At 42.0% G+C, this 17,365-nt stretch overlaps 1 protein-coding gene across 1 annotated transcript in view; it reads right to left on the bottom strand.

The window, feature by feature from the left end:
- EFCC1 (EF-hand and coiled-coil domain containing 1) overlaps positions 1 to 17,365 on the bottom strand; it is an 80,294-nt gene that overhangs the window by 11,584 nt on the left and 51,345 nt on the right. The window contains exons 3-5 of the mRNA XM_069083781.1: positions 10,331 to 10,500; positions 6,188 to 6,323; positions 3,454 to 3,619 (exon numbers count right to left, since the gene is read on the bottom strand). Of these exons, the coding sequence (XP_068939882.1) occupies positions 3,454 to 3,619; positions 6,188 to 6,323; positions 10,331 to 10,500 (472 nt within the window). The remainder of the gene's footprint in view (positions 1 to 3,453; positions 3,620 to 6,187; positions 6,324 to 10,330; positions 10,501 to 17,365) is intronic.

Raw genomic sequence — 17,365 nt, 5'->3', positions numbered from 1 at the left:
GGAATTCCAGTGGTCCCCAGATCACGATTTGAAAACCCCCTGATCTACTCCAAACTCCCCGTTTTACAGATGAAGAAACTGAGACCTGGAAGGGTTAAGTAATTTGCTTAAGGTCATACACAAAGTAAGGGACAGAACTAGGATTTGAACCCAGGTCCTCAGATTCTAAACTCAGCTATTCTTTCACCTGTCATGTTGCCTAGAGAGGAACAAAGATGAGAAAAGTATTAATTCAGAGATGGAAGGGACCTTAGAGATCATCTAGTCTAAGCCCTACCTTTCTTCCCCCCCCCCCATTTTATAGATGAAGAAACTGTCACAGAGTGGTTAAGTTACTTGTCTATGGTCACACAGCTTGTAAGTACAAGTTATAGAGAAGAGATCTAGGTCTCCTGATTCTCAAGGTCAGTGATCTTCCAACTTTGCCAGATGGACAGCACCTCAAAGGGTTACAAAGTACTTTATGGACAAATCCTCATTTGAGTCATACAAGTATATAGTAAGTGGGAAGTGTGTGTGTTATTATCCCCATTCTATAGATAAGAATACTGAGGCTCACACAGGTTACATGGCCAAGGCCATGTGACTAGCAACTGTCAGAACAAAGACTAGCATCCAAGTCCCTCAAGCCACCTTTTGGAGCAGAACTGAACCTTACTCTGGTCACTGAGTCTTCTTGCTTTTAATTTGGCCGCCTATCCTTCCTTCCCTTACACATCTCATTGCACCTTTTGTAATTTATGACCTAACAGTCTGCTTCCCAAACTGCTGCCATGTGGTTAGCTTCTGGAGGCTCCTCCTGCCACACACCCACACCCACCCACACACACACACCACACACATCTCCTCCTCATCCTTCTTAGACAGCATACAGCTAACATGGAGGCCAAGGGGAAGAGGGAGCCCAGCTCCTAGCCCCAGTATCGCCCTCCATAGTTGGGTCTCCTGGAGTTCTGTTGCCTGGGTGTTGTATATCACATTAGAGAAGAGAAGACCCTTAGTGCCCAAGTGCCTTGCTCTAAGGCCATTATGGACTTATGAACGTCTGCTATGTGTGAAAATGTAATTCTGTTTGCAGAATTCTCAAGGTGTTTGGATGTGGAACATTGTATCTTGAGACTCTTCTAAGAAGGCAATGGCTTGGCCACAGCTCCCGAAAAACTCACATTAAACAGTATTTTATTTTTAATTGCATATAATTTCGATATTTTAATTGCATGTAAAAACAAAATGTTTTCCTTTTTTGGAGGGCAATTGGGGTTAAGTGACTTGCCCAAGGTCTCATGGCTAGTTTTTGTGTTAAGTGTCTGAGGCTGGATTTGAACTCAGGTCCTCCTGATTCCAGGGCTAGTACTCTATTCACTGAGCCACCTAGCTGCCCCTAACAACAATTTTTCACATTTGTTTTTTTAGAATTTTGAGTTCTAAATCCTCCACTCACATTTTTACATCTTGGTCAAGGCAAGTGCGTCATCATTCAATCTTTTCACATATCTCCTATCCTACTTGAGGATCTCATCACCTCTCATTTACTGTAATGGCCTCCTCATTGGTCTCCATGCTTCTGGTTTCTCCTCTCTTCCCTCAAATGGAATCATATGACTGTCATCTATCCTCCCTGTTAATTTTTCTTTTTAATAACCGTATTACAATTTATCTTGATAGAATGTGAACAAATAATTTTTGTTGATAAAACATTTAGTTTTTATGTCACTTCTATCTAGCTGCCAATGGGGCAGCTAGCTAGGTGGCACAGTGGACAGGGTGCTGAACCTAGCATCAGGAAGTCCTGAGTTCAAATAAGGTCTTGGGAAATTACTAGCTGTGTGGCCCAGGGCAAGTCACTTAACCCTGTTTGCTTCACTTTCCTTAAAGTGAGAGCTGGAGAAGGAAACAGCAAACCACTCTAGTATCTCTGCCAAGAAAACCCCAAATGGGTCACAAAGAATGGGACACAAGTGAAATGACTGAAATGACCCAGCTGCCAAATTAAACTAAAACACTGATCAGTCCCCTGACGTTGTTTCTCTCTGTTACCTTTAGAATAAAATACAAACTCTTTAGAGTGGCATTTTGAGCTTTCCCACATCCTGGTTCCCACTTCATACCTGGTTTACATTACTTCCCTTCATATACTCTGTGATCGGGCCAAATCATCCTTCTAACTGGTTTCTGAAGTCATCTCCCATCACAAGTCTTCACCCAGGCTTTCCGTCACGTCTGGAATGTGCTCCTTTCTTGCCTTTCGCTTCCTTCAAGGTTAGGCTCAGGTTCTCCTCTGTGAAGCCCCCCAGTCCCACCTTCCCTAATTCTCCCTTCCTCCTCACATTACATTTATTTTGTATTTCTTGATATTCAGTCCTTTCAGTCATGTCCCCACCTGGGGTTTTCATGGCAAAGATACTGGAGTAGTGTGGACATTTCCTTCTGCAGCTCATTTTACAGATCAGGAAACTGAGGCAAATAGAGTTAAATGACTTGCCCAGGATTACATTTGAACTCAGGTCTTCCTGATTCCAGGCCTAGTGTTCTTATGTGAGTGTGTATTGTATGTTCTAGTAAAACATAAGCTCCTTGAGAGCAGGGACTGTCTCACTTTCCTATTTGTATCCCCATGGCCTCCCACAGTGCCTTGAACATACGAGGTACTTTATAAATGTTTCTTGAATTGAATCCTGCCTATTTTCTGCAGCTGCAAGTGAAAGAGACCAATTACCAGATCACAAAACAGAGAAAACATTACTGCTAATTAAACTCATATTTCTTTGAGCTGAAGTCCTTATGTGCAATCATGTGACTGCCATCTATGTCCCCATGCACCATATTTTTAAAAACTGTTTAAATTTTTTCTTGATAGAACTTGAATCAAACATTTTTACTGATAAAACAGTTTTTACACCACCTTCCTTTCCAAATATCTCTTGCCTCCTCCCTGTCCCAAAGAGCTATCCCTTGTAACAAAGAATAAAAAAAGGAGAAAGAAATCAATTCCACAAAACTAACCAAGACATTAGCCAAGTCCGATAGTAGATATGATGTTCCACATCCAGAGTCCCCCACCTCTGCAAAAAAGGGAAGGAGGCCAGTACCAAATTTCAACAGAATGTTTTGTTAAAAGCACAGCAACAATTTGCATTTGAAAACTGACTACCATTTTGACTAGCTTAGTTGATGCCTTGGGTTGTTAATTGATGCCTTGGGTCATGAATTTGCCAAAAATAAACAAATTATCTATGTTTCTGTCTGTTTTTTTTTCTATCTATCCATCTATCCATCCATCACTTATCCATCCATCCATCTATCTACTCTTTCAAAAGTTCTTGGGTAGCTGATGCACAGTCAAATGCAAAATGATGACCAGACCATTTGAAACATGGCTCTTGCTTTGTGGGGTCATAAAGATGAAATGCTTCCTCATGAAAAAGCTGGGCCAGGCTGCCTTGGGCCTCTTACCTCCTGGTCACTAGTGTCAAGGACCTTCACGTCTTGTCCCATGTTCCCCAGCTGCTCCGTCAGGGTGACAATCTGCTCCCCCAGCTCCCCCAGGGCACTGGTGTGTTCGTCACTGCCAAAGTGGCCAAAGTAAGACATGAGCTTCTTGGCTGTTCTGTCATCACATCTGCATAAAGGAAACCAAATAATGATGGGACCTCCCTCTGGGTCCTGCCCTGCCCCCCCCAGTGTAGATCCTTGTCTTTGTTTTGAGGGAGTTAACAGGGGCCTCTCCTGAAATCACTGTCTCCCATCTCTCTCCCTCTTTTCTCCTACCCAACCTAAGCCTGGCCCAAGTGTAAGGCATTGTGGGGTGGTGGATTGAATGTTGGACCTCCAGGAAGTTACAAAGTCCTTTCTGGATCATCTGTGATGCTGTGAGCCTTCCCTCTTCCCCTATCCAGAATGCCCTCTCTCAGAACAAAGAAGAAGCTAAAGAACAATAATAACAAAGCAGGTTAGCAAAATTAACCAATCCATCCAATGCCCTATTTCATACCCATAGTCTTCCACCTTTGCAAAGAAAGAATGGAGGTTCTGCTAAGCTTTACTAGATAGTTTCATGAGATGCTGTGACCCAAAGACTGTATCACTGTAGTCTGGTAAGTGGAGCAACAAATTTGGAGACAGGAAGACCTGGGTTAGAATCTTGCCACTGCCACTTGCTGTGTGACCTTAGGTAAGTCCCTTAGCTTTATGATTCCCCACGTTCCTCATTGGTAAAATGGGGATAACAATTGCACCTACTTCACAGGGTTGTTGTGAGGATCAAATATTGAAAGTGCTTTTAAAACCTTACAGAGCAACATGTTAGTTGTTATAGGAATAATCAATATCATTATTGGTCATATTGAATAAAATGAATTATACTTATTATATGAATAATAATAACTTTTATGTTGCACTTTAAAGTTTGTAGAGTGCCTTTCATATATTGCATTATTCATTTGGTCCTCATAACATCTCTGGAATAGGAAGAATAGGTATTAACTATCTTTATTTTACAAATGAGGAAATTAAGGCTCAGACTTGGCCAAGGTGGTATAAGCTAGTAAGCAGCAGATCTGTGATAGAAGCCTGGGTTTTCTGACGCCCAGTCTGGGGCTCTTCCCAGTACATCATGCTGATGGATAATGTAGACATCCAAAGATAGGAGCACAGATGAAATAAATGTTCACGAAGGTCTTTGAGATCCTTCAGGAGAACTGCTATGTGAACAGAGTCTGAAAGTGTTGAATGTGTTGGCAGATCTTTCAACAGTGTGACTCTTCTGGTAGTTTGACTCTCATAGTCTTATACTGCACCTGGCTTCTGCTTGTGACTTCAGAGATGGGCATGGTCCATTCTCACTGAGGCAGCATTTGAGACAAGCCAGTGCACCTGGGCACTTGGCTACCCATACCTGCCCCAACCAGTCAGGGCAAGGTAAAGGTCCAGGCTTAGTGTGGCCAGCCTGGTCTCCAGGAGTGGCAGGAGCCTCGAGTATCACTGAGAAGTAGGTAACCCTGGAAGTTTGTCTTGGCTCTTTCCCTTTCTGTATCTGCCGCCTGCCTCCCAACACTAGAACGCCAGAATTCTCATGCTATCCTTGGGTTTTCCATAACCCCCTGTGTACTCTCACCCAGACTAGCCTCCTACCTGTTCACAATACCTTTGACCCACCCTCCTTGCTGCCTTCAGAACTCCATCTTTTACAGCAGGTTAGAAAAAGAAATGGATAAGAACCCAATTCTTACACTGTATTAAAAATGTGGCTGCTGTGGACATTGTTCTTGTGGCTTCTATTTCATTTATTTATTCATTCAATCAATCAAGCCAACACCTACTCTGTTCAATGAGCTCTGAACAAAGAGGAGATAGCAAATTTAGGTTAGACACTGTCCTTGCCCTAACTACTATTTGTTTCTATGGACAATCTTGGGGCTTGAAAGGGAAAGCATTCATCTTGTCCTAGGGTTCTGTATCCTCAGAGACTCTCTGACAGGAAAGGAGCACCATCTCTAATCCTGGACTCCCCACACAATTTTGACCACCAACTTCTGTGAAGAGCTAAGGTCCCTTTCAACTCAACTCTACAATGGATATTTATTTAAGTACCTACTATATACAAGGCATTGGTGATCATAGGATTATAGGATAGTAGATGCAGAGTTGGGAGGACCCCAGAGGCCATCTAGTCCAACCCTAGTCATTTTACAGATGAGGAAACTGAGGCCCAGGGAGGGTAGATGATTTGCCTAAGGTCATAAGTAGTAGAAGAACTGGAATTTAAACCTAGAATCTCCAGACTCTGGGCAGCTAGGTGGCACAATGGATAGAGTGCCAGACCTGGGGTCAGGAAGACCTGAGTTCAAATCCAGCCTCAGCTGTTTATAGGCTGTGTGACCCTGAGCAAGTCACTTAGCCCTACTTGCCTCACTTTCCTCATTTGTAAATGAACTGGAGAAGGAAATGGTAAACAACTCCAATATCTTTGCCAAGAAAATCCCAAATGGGGTCATGAAGAGTTGGACATGACTGATGAACAACAATAGACTTCAGACTCTAGAACTCAAACTTTTTGCACTGCATCATGGATACAGAGACAAAACAAGAACCTGCCCCTGGTCACAACGAGCTAATATTCTATGGGGGTCAGGGGTGGGGTTGGGCATAGATGACATTCTCTGATTCCACAGTTCTAAGTGACACATACCCACTCCCACAGCTTGAAATGCGGGCCAGTAGCTTCTTCACCTCGGCCACCTGGGTCTGCTGCTCCCCTGGCCACTTTTCCTCTTCTTCATCCGAGGCTGCCTGACCCTCCACAGAGCGGAACAGCTGCTCATCTCCTGCGGGGAGAAAGAAGAGCCCAGGGCTGGATGCTTGAATCTCAGGTCATTCACAGAATGCTACACAGCTCTTCAGCCCTATCCCAGGGAAGGAAAGACAGCTAGTGATGCCGTTCTATTTGCTGGCTATGAGGAACCATCTCTTTTATGACAGGGCAGAAAACAGCAAGGCACAGGATCAGTGATTTGCAGAAGGAAGATCTGCTGAGCTCAGGAACATGACCTAGAGCTTTCTTCTAGGCTGTTTAAGGATTATCAGCATTAGGAAGCAGGTGATTTCCATCTCTCCATTAAAGTGGTGTTGGTGATATCACACAGGAAACAGTGATCAGTAAAGGACCTGGGCTTGATGGTCATTAATCAATAAAGTGGGAGGGTAGATGAACAACCTGGGTGCTGCCCTGGCATAGAATATTCAAAGTCCAAGAGGGAGACCTTTGGGGGATGGGGTGGGTCCTCAGTGGGAGACTGATGGGAGGCCAAGGATGAGAACTGCAGAGCTGAGAGCTGTGATCTGTACTAGTGAAGGGTGTGCCTGTATTGGGGAGATCAAAGATTCATTAAAGTCTTGAAGAGCTAAAAGCAGCAATATCACTGAGTGATTTAGGCTCTGGGACTATCTCCTGGAAAAGTACTAATTTCATTCTTGGCTATATAAATTCCAGAAATATCCCTCATGAGATGTGACTTTTTATTCTCTGGTTCTCATTATTTTACAACTCTCTTAGTATTTCCTTGTGATTAGATTTTGGGGGTCTGCTATGGGCAATACTCCGGCAGAATGTGGTATGTAGCCATACACAGACTATGGGCTTACTTTTGGATGGGAAAGTGGCACTTCTGTGGGCATGGTACTGAGTTTGATCTGAGGAGGACAGATGCATGCTGAGTCAATGCACACTCTGGACTCTCTTGGGACCAGCTGTAGCATTCCCTCACTACTGAATGTGCCTGAGTGTGAGATCTAACACCAAGGTCCAGTGGGGATATCATTTATAAGGAGAGCATCAACTTTGCTCCCGGCAGGAAAGCAGAACAAAGATTACATACTAGGGAAGGTTGGCAGCTTTACCAATCCCCTTTCAGTCTTGTTAAGTGAAGCTTCTAGGGTTATTTATATAGATTAGGGATATGATAAGAGTAAAATAGGATTTCCCCATACTACGTAAAAAAGTTCACTGGGCTCAGTTAAAAAAGCTAGACAAGGTCCGAGGGCTTCTCTGGTTGGCTAGCTCTGAACGTGAAACAGCTGAGCTGGCTCTTGGATTAGCTATTGTAATTTGGGGGGGATCCAGCTGAAGGTCCACTCTGTAGAAACATTGGGATGGTAAAGCAGTAGAAAAAAAATGCTGAGAGAACCCCAGCATTTTGTAGCAATAAAGAAAACTGTTCGCAGTCTAATGATATATGTACCCCTGGACCAACAGGTGACATTGGGGGCTCTTTAGGGAATCAAGCAGCAGATAGGGGTTCCGGTGGGGATGTAGCTCTAGGATCAGGTGTTGCCCTGGCTAGTATAAACTATCCACATGTGTTCTTTAAGCATGTGTTTTCCTTCTCCCACTATGGAGAAGGGAATCTGTGGGAGAGTGTAGCCATATGTTTAGGGGAAGGGTGATAATTTCCCTCATAATTTACTTCACTATGCTCCTCAACTAAATGGCTTTTGCTTGGAATTAGTACATGTGCTGCCTGGTTGACCTGGGAAAAGAAACATCAGTGGAAGACTTGTGAGATGTAGTTCTTCCAGGGTCCTGACTCAAAGCTGGGAACCTGGGGTAGTTTTAAGACAGCCTGTCAATGAAAGGGGGCTTGGGTCCAAGTCAATGACTTGTCATTAAAATTTAATTGCCAGTGGATAAACAAGTACTTCCTCTCTTCACTCTTCAGGAAAGAAAGACAAAACTAAGAGGTTCCCAGATACTAGTGGCTCAAAGGGGACAAAGGCATACTAATGCTTCAGTACTTGGATGGAGCTGTGACCTCAGCATGGTGACAATACCCATCTACAGTGAAGATTACATCTTGGTCATGCTTTCTCATCTTGCACAAATCTTATCCAACATGCTGGGAACCTTTTTCTCAGTCTCTTAACATTGCTTGACCATTAGTGCCACAAATGGGCCATCTATCTGCTGTCATCAAAAATCTTACTTGATGCCTCACAATTCCCTAGAGATGACCTCAGGTTGTTGACGGCTATGCCGGTAGAATATAAACTCTGAAAGGTTTTGGAAAGGTTCCAGGCATGATCTCTGGAGAACCCAGTTCTCCTGGCTCCAAAGTCAGTTCTCAATATACTACATCATGGAGCAGCTGGGTGGTGCAGTGGATAGAGCACTGGCCCTGGAGTCAGGAAGACCTGAGTTCAAATCTGGTTTTAGACTCTTACTAGCTAGGTGACCCTGGGCAAGTCACTTAACCCCTATTGCCTTCCCTCCCTCCAAAATACACTGTATCATGCTGCCTCTCCCAGGAATAATAATAGTATTCCATAGTAGTGATACTAATATTCACTCACATTTCAAAAACCCTTTATATTTTATAAAAAGCTTTTCCCATTTTATGTTCGAGGAAACTAAAGAAAGAGGTCAGGTGTTTTTCTCCGAGATCATGTCACTAGTTATGTGTCAGAGCAGGGATTCAAACTCAGGTTGACTCCAAATTCAAGCATTCTCTCCACCATGGGTTGGAGGTAACGGGCAAGAGGAAGAAGGAGAGATTAGAATTTGGAGACCAGAAAAAAAGTACTCTGTGGCAGGTCAGCAGAGCTCATCAGGGTGACTTGGCCCTAACTGAGAGCAGAATACAGAGAAATTAGAAGGAAAATCAAGACTTTTTTGGGAAATCTGAGAAGGACCTGGGATGTGAACAGGATGGACTTGTTGAACAGATGTATGCCGGAGGAATCCAAGCTCTAAACTTGGAGTCAGGAAGATCTACATTCTTCTATGTTCAGACAGCCTCAGATATTTATTAGCTGTGTGACTCTGGGCAAGTCACTTAACTACTCTGAACCTAGACTCAGTGGACTCTAAGGTCCCTTCCAACTCCAGATCTTAGATCCTAAATCCTACAATAAGTAACATGTATTCTATGAGCTGGACTTTGCTTCTACTTTCTATTTCCATATCATAGGATCATAAATCTCAAGAGTGGATGGAGATGGACCTTGGAGGTCACCTGGGCAGATCTTCCACATAGGTGTCAGAAGCCCCCCAAGTTGTCTTTGTCAGGTTTTGACCTCTGATTACTACTAGAAACAGAAAACTCACTACATCATATTGTTAGAAAGCTTTCCCATACGCTGAGAGGAAATCACCTCCCTGGCCTTCATTTCTGCTTTATGGGGCTTTGGAGAACAACTGTGTTCTCTTCTCATAAAATTAATGTCCTGTATTGAGGCTGTGCCCTTATAATATCCTATTTTTTTGGCTTTTCTCCAGAGGTCTAGCATGCAAGTGACCCGTGAAAGACAAAGACTAAGGAAAGGACTGGCAGTTGAAGGAAAGGCTAGTGGTATGCTGGAGGCAGCTTTAACCAGCTTATCAGAGCCAACTATGTTAAATTTACAGGATGATCATTACACCTCAGAAATTGGCAAATGCCACAAATTAGGGCTTGATTTATTGTTTCATTGACTGTATAGATTTATGAAATTAATGAAGAAAATGCTAACAATGTGAATTAAACTTGAAACTGCATCCTGCATACATTCTCCCCTCCCTATCAGAGTTAGTGGTTAAACATTTACCAGAATACTATTATTCCTGAGGTTGTAGTTATGGGCAGGGAATCCTATAGGTGGTGACTTTGAAGACAGGGAGCCTTGCAGGATGGTTCATCAGCACACATCTTTTGAGATGGCTGGTCAGGCTTGGGAGTACCATCTATTGTCACTGCCGAGAGCAGAGTCACCCAAGTGAAGACTGAACCCCTCACCTTATCCTCCTTAGCCCCTCGCTCTAAGCTACTGATCTCAAAGCCACAACCCCCACGGATCTAACCTTCATCAACATATCTGCAGCTCATATCATCTTCTGCAGCTGCTGCCCCTTCGGGGGGAGAGATTCCATCTGACTGCCCAGGAGAGGAAGCCCTTCCAGTTTCTGACTCATCATCTGCTTTTGTCTTTTTCTGATCATTCGGGTGGGTTGGTAGTTTCCTGATCTCTGACCTGTAAAGCAAAGATAGAGTGAGAGAGAGAAATAGATTTTATCAGATTCAGGTAGGGGGAGCTCAGGTTTCACATCATATCTTCAGGGCAATGAAAATTGTTAAAAAAAAAAAAGTGTGCAAGACTGACATTCTGCCATCTATCCTTTCCCAACCCCCTCATGGAATGCCATTCATTGGGCTTTGGATGGCCACACAGCTGGGGGTTTTTTTGGTCAGTTATTGCTACTTCTCATGCCAGGGACTGTGTAATCTGGAGCCATTGTCTAGCTCCCAAATACGCCTATTTCCATGAATATGGGAACATGCAATCAAGTCAGAGGTTTTATTCAACACATTATGACTGCCTGAGTTTCTTTGGAGATTAGCTGATTTGTAAGTACAAAGTAAGGAGGCCATAATGGCTTGAGCTGCGAATTTCCTCTCAGCTCTTAACATTCTATATTCATTCTTCTAGCTCTGACTTTTTATGTTTTAAAGTCTCTTCCAGCTCTAACAGTCACAATTATAAGTTTTTACATCCATCCCTTCCTTTATATGCCTATTGCCAACTCTCTATTAGTTCAGAATAGGGAATAGGTCATTGCCTAGATTATCGAAATTGTCTTGTAAAAATAATTTTCGTTATCTTTTGTTTTAATATCACCTACATTTCCCATCGTGTCTCCTCTACTACCTGCCCATCTGAGGGTCATTTTCATTTTTAAAAAATCTGTAAAACTAACCAATATTTTTTTTTAAAAGTCTGATGATATAGTTATTGTTCAATACCCAAGAAAGAAAGAACAACAAAGAATCGGGGCGAGGTGTCTTCTCATATCTCTCCTTTGGGGAGAAGCTTGGTCATCATAATTTTGTAGCTTTCATTTTCAATTGGTTATTGTTGTTCTTTCCAGATACATGATTGTAGTCATTGTGTAGCTTGTTTTCCTGATTCTGCTTACTTCATTCTGTGAGTTCCATATAAAATCTTTCCATACTTCTCTGAATTCATTATGTTCATTGTTTTTGATAGTACAGAAATGTTTCATTATATTCATGTACTACAGTTTGTTTATTTATTCTACAATTGATGGTTTTCATGAGTTACCTTCAAAATCTAGATCTACTTTGTTTCGAATTCTTTGCTACTACAAAAAGTGTTGCTATAGGTATTTTGGAGTGATATGGGCTTTTCTTTTTGTCGTTGACCTTCTTTGGGCTATGTACCTGCTAGGGTAATCTCTGGGTTAAAGGGCATGGGTGTTTTAAATTGCTTTCTAGAATGGTTAGACTATCTTGCAGCTCCAAAACCAAACCCCTCTAACATTGACTATTCCCGTCTTTTGTCCTCTTTGCCAACTTATTGAATGTGAGGTGAAATCACTAATTACTTGGTTTGCAGTCCCTTTATTAGTGATTTGGACCATCCTTTCATGTGGTTGTTAAGTTTGAAATACTATCATTTTAGAACAGTTTGTTTGAATCTTTTACTGCTTAACTAGTATATCGGAAAGAGTACTGACTCTAATGTTAGAAATTCTGGGTTCAAATCCCACCTTTCATGCTTGGGTAAGTCACTTAATCACCTTGGGCCTCAGTCTCCTCATTTGTAAAATGAGGGAATTGAACTAGATGGGCCCCGAAGTTTCTTATTGGGGAATGACTTTTGGCCTTGTGTATTTCTGTTAGATGTCTATGTATCTTAGCTATCAGGACTTTGTCAGAGATCAATTTGATGCAAAGCTTTTTCCCCAGTTGCCCACTCCCCTTGTTATCCTAATTGCATAAATTTTATCCATGCAAAGGCTTTCTGGTTTCACATAATCAAAATGGTTCACTTTATCTTTTGCAATTGATTCTTTTCCTTGTTTTGTTAAGAATTCGCTCTCTACCAATAGTTTAAAAGGCATTTGATCCGTTTTGCTTTTTTAAAATGACACGATTATTAATATTTATGTCTTGTATCCATTTTGAATTTATTGTAGAATATGAAATAATACATTGGTATATATAAACTTCTTGTTGGAGGGGTTATGGGAAAACAGGCACTTTAATGCACTGTTAAGGAAGCTGTGAATTGGTCAAGCAGGGGTGGGGAACCTGCGGCCTTGAGACCACATATGGCCCTTGAGGTCCCCAAGTGTGACCTTTTGACTGACTCTAAACTTTACAGAACAAATTCCCTTAATAAAAGGATTTGTTCTGTAAAACTTGTACTCAAAGAGCTGTGCTTGAGGACCCAGAGGGCCACATATGGTCTTAAGGCCATAGGCTCCCCACCCCTGGTTCAGTCATTATTGAAAGTTGTTTGGAACTATCCCCCCAAAGTCACTAAAATTCATACTCTTTGACTCAGTGATACTACCACTTGTACAAAGGCAACTCTTTTTGTGGTGACAAAGAACTGGAAAAATTAGGGGGTGGCTATCAATTGGGGAATGGCCAAACAATTTATGATATATGAAATAACATTGTGCTATAAGAAATGATGAAGGGGATGATTTCAGAGAAACCTGGGAAGACTTGTATGGACTGATCCAAAGTGAAATGAGAAGAACCAGGAGAAAAACTTATACAATAACAACAATAAAGACAAACAGCTTTAGAAAACTTAAGAACTCTGATCAACAGCCATGATACTAAAGGATCCATCCCATGAAGGATGAGACATTCTACCCAATTGCAGTTAGATAGGTGATAGATTTGGTACAGATTGAGACATGTATTTTTCAGATGTGGCCAATGTAGGAATTTCTCTTTTTTTACTATAAATATTCATAATAGGGATTTTCTTTTTCTTTTTTTTGGGGGGGGGGCAGAAATGGTGGATGTGGGAGGGAGACAAAATTGGTTTTTGTTAAATTAAAAAAAAAACCTAAATGATTAATTTCTGCCAAATTGCTCTCCAGTTTTCCCAGAAATTCTTGTTATCTGGGGAGTTCTTTTTAAAGTAGTTTGTGCTTTGGGATTTATCAAGCACTGGGTTATTAAGTTCAATTTTTTTTTCTGATTCTCCCTTGTGTAATTTGTTTCATTGATCTACTTTTCTATTTTTAAACCAATGCCAAATGGTTTTGATGATTGCTACTTGACATATAATTTGAGTCCTTGAAGTTTTATTACTATTAGCCCTTCATAACTACTTTTTTCTTGAGTTACCTTCAAAATCTAGATCTTTTGGTCCTCCAAATGAATTGTGTTATTTTTTTTTAATTGTCTCCTAATTGCCCTCTCCATCATTGGTCTTTTCCCTCATTAACCCATCCTTTCCATAGCTACCAAGGGACTCTTCCTAAAGCATCAAATATGATTGCATCACTCCCCAATCAGAATTCTTCAATGTGGCTCCTCATCGTTTACAAAATGAAATGTAATCTCCTCAATCTAACATTCAAGACTTACTCCAATCTGGCTTTCCAGCCTCATTTCATGACACTTACTCCCTTTCACATACTCTATGTTTTAACCAAACTGGACTACCATTTCAACCTCTTATCTTTTCCTCTCTTGCCTCCTTACCATTGTAGATTTTGACAGCATTCTCTTCAGCCAAGACTCAGACTGAATACCACCTACTTCATGATGTCCACCCTTCCCTCTAGGATCCTTGAACCTCTCAGGATAATCTGACTACTTCTGTATGATTTTTGTCAACTCGTTTAATCTCTTTGGGCCTCATTTTCCTCATCTGTTAAATGAGGGGATTGCACTAGATAACCTTAAAGTTCCCTTTCAATGTTAAATCTCTGATCCTATCTACTTAGATATTTTCGAAAATGTTATTTGTGTACTAGCCTTGTCACCCTCCCTCTCTTCTGGGATCTTCATTGGTATTTCTATTATTCAGGGTTCAGTTTCCTGTTAGTGATCTCTTTATGCTGTTATATATCTGTGTATGTTGTTTTCTTGGCTCTGTTATCAGTTCAAACAAATCTTCCCATTTTTTCTCAGAATTCCTCATCTTTATAATTTCTTTTTTTTTTTGCCTTTTTTTGGGAGGGGTAATTGGGGTTAAGTGACTTGCCCAAGGTCACACAGCTAGTATGTGTTGTGTCTGAGACCAGATTTGAACTCAGGTCCTCCTGACCCCAGGGCCAGTGCTCTATTCACTGAGCCACCTCGCTGCCCCAATCTTTATCATTTCTTCCTGCACAATAATATTCCATTATATCTATCTGCCATTGAATTTATATAATTTCCATATATACCCATTTCCCAACCAATGGGTACCTGCTTTGTTTACAATTCTCTGTGACCAAAACATGTTATGAATATTTTGGAATATATTGAATGTTTGTTTTAGTCTTTGGCTTTTATGGGACATATGTCCAATAGTGGGATTCCTGGAAGAACGTGTACAGTTTTATCACTTTCCCCATATAATTCCAAATTGAAATCTTTGTGCAACCCCTCTCACGATGAATGTTCCCATCTCTGATGCTTTTGACAATTTGCACGATGAGAGTTGTCTTCATCTGAACTCCTCTTATTGTTAGTGATTTAGAGCATGTTTTCATGTGGTTCCTTATAGTGCATAGTTTTTTAAAAAGTGTTTATTCATATCCTTTGACCATGGATCTAATGGTGAATGGCTTTTGATTATATATGTCTATCTGTCTGTCTCTCTCCCTCTACACACACACACGTTTCTCTCTATAGACATATGTATGTGCATATATACATATATGTATATATAATACACCATATATATACACATGTATATATTTTCATACACACATGTCCATGTCAATTCTTGGAAAGTATTTCTTTAGGTGGTCCTGATTAACTAAATCCTGCTACAGGGAATCACTGAGAATTATTCCAAATCCTTCCCATAGTTTGCTGGGGCTGCTGAAGTCTTAGAAACCACACTCCACACATGTCTTTGTTAGGCAGCAAAGCAAAGCTGGCTGCCAAGGGGGACTGGTAACTATCCTGGAGAGCTTTTGTTTGACCCAACCCAGCTGCCATCCATTTCTAAAGCCACCAGGCCAAGGGCAGGGTTGTTCTAACAGGCCCAGCAGTGCTGGCAAACAATGGCCCAGAAGAAAACCATTATTCTCCCGTGCCTTCTTGCAAAGCTGCGGGGGTGGAAAACATACTTTGGATTTTTCTGAGAATTAATAATGTGGCTCCAAAGAAATTCAATGAGAGATTTCCCCGATGAGATGCAGTGCTTCCTGATCTTGCCATAATAGCATTATCTTTAAAGGTCAAGGGAAAGCGGGCCAGGAGAATGAAGGCTCTCAGCCCACCATTGGTCTGTCACTCACCTTTGCACAAGAGTGAGCATCAGATTGTCTGCCTCAAAAGGACCATTCAAGGGTCTGATCACTTATGGATAAGAAAGGTGACCTTAGGGGGCTAAGGGAGACTATTTGAGAGGGGGGGCAAATTAAAATCATCACTTGGTGACCTGAGTAGAGGCAGCCTTTAAATTATTTAGACTATTTAAAGACTAATATTTGTTGTATCCAAAGTCAGAAGCTGAGTTTGTCTTCCAGCTCCACCATTTACTGTGTTCACCTTAGACAAGACTCAACCTCAGTTTTGTTTCTGTAAAATGGAATTAATCACTTGCTTAAGTCTTCATGATGGTCAGGGTCCAAATACAAACTCCCCTAATGCTCAGGCTTGACAGGACCTCAAGAGGTAATTGAGTCCATATAGAGTAGGGTAGAAATATTACAGGATTTGGATTCAGGGGATCTGTATTTGAATCCTCACTTTGTCACTTACTATTTGTGTGACCTTGGACAAGTCACTTCTCGGTTTTAACTCCTCATCTATAAAGTAAGGGGATTATACTAGTGATTATCTCCACGATTCCTTTGAGCTGTAAATTGATGTCTATGATTCCTGCCTTCAAGCAGAACCATCCCAGATAAATGGGACACCCAAACTCAAAGGGTTGATGAGGTCTTAAGGATGGCTGGGGTTGGACTCGGTAATGGTTATGGAGGAGGGGTGGCAGTGGTACTCAGAATTCAATGTCTCTTCAGTACAAAAAACCAAGGGCATTGTAGAGATATGAGAATTACATTTCCCAACCCTGCCTGGTCCATTCCCCAAATAGAAGGTTTCCTGACTTGGGGGGTGGTGGGAAGGAAGGGAGGTGGATCTCCCTCACCCCATGAGGCCCTTAAATGAGGAGAGCTCTGTGAATGAGCATGTCTTCCTACCCCAGCCTTACAGGCCAGGAATCATAAGGGAGAGAGAACAAGCCTGGCCTTCCTGGGAGGTAACTCAGGCTCTGGGGTTGCCCTGGTAGCGGCCAGGCTGCCACCATGTATTTGGAGACCTTTGTCTCCAAGACAATGCATAAGGAAGACAATTGGAGCAGCCAGGAGTTGCTGAGAAGTGTCCAGGAATCATGGGCTCCCCCTTCTGCAACTGCCCCAGACCCCCAAGCATGACAGCAACTGTTACTAGGCCATGTAAATAGACCCAGACTTAGCATGTCCTTGTTGGGTTACATGCCGAGCATGGCTACATGCACAGACATGCCCAGGGATGCGTATGCAAGCACACTATTATTCATAACAATATTCTATATGTACAAAAGCCTCCTGCTTCCCAAAGCACTTCTTTCTGTCTACTTGCTCCTTTGAACTGGGGAAGTGAAGTGGGCAGGGCAGGTATTACCATCTTTACAGAGAGGGAATCTGAGGCCTCAAAGCTGCATTTGTGGAAAGAGCACTGGACTGGACCATTCTGGTTCTGCCATGAACTAGCCATGTGACATTGGGTATGGCCCTTCATCTCGCTGGGCTTTGGCTTTCTCATCTATGAAATGAAGGCGGTGGACTAAGAGAAGAGTGCTAAGAGCCTTCTCAACTCTGACATTCTGTGTTCTAGGCTTCCTCCCAGCTCTGACATCTTGT

This window comes from Petaurus breviceps, unplaced genomic scaffold, assembly GCF_028583685.1.
Source record: "Petaurus breviceps papuanus isolate PSGF00001 unplaced genomic scaffold, PetGlider_PUasm1.0 174, whole genome shotgun sequence".
Taxonomy (NCBI): domain Eukaryota; kingdom Metazoa; phylum Chordata; class Mammalia; order Diprotodontia; family Petauridae; genus Petaurus; species Petaurus breviceps.
The sequence above is the reverse complement of the archived record's forward strand: the minus strand, read 5'-3'. Positions and strand labels throughout refer to the sequence as shown.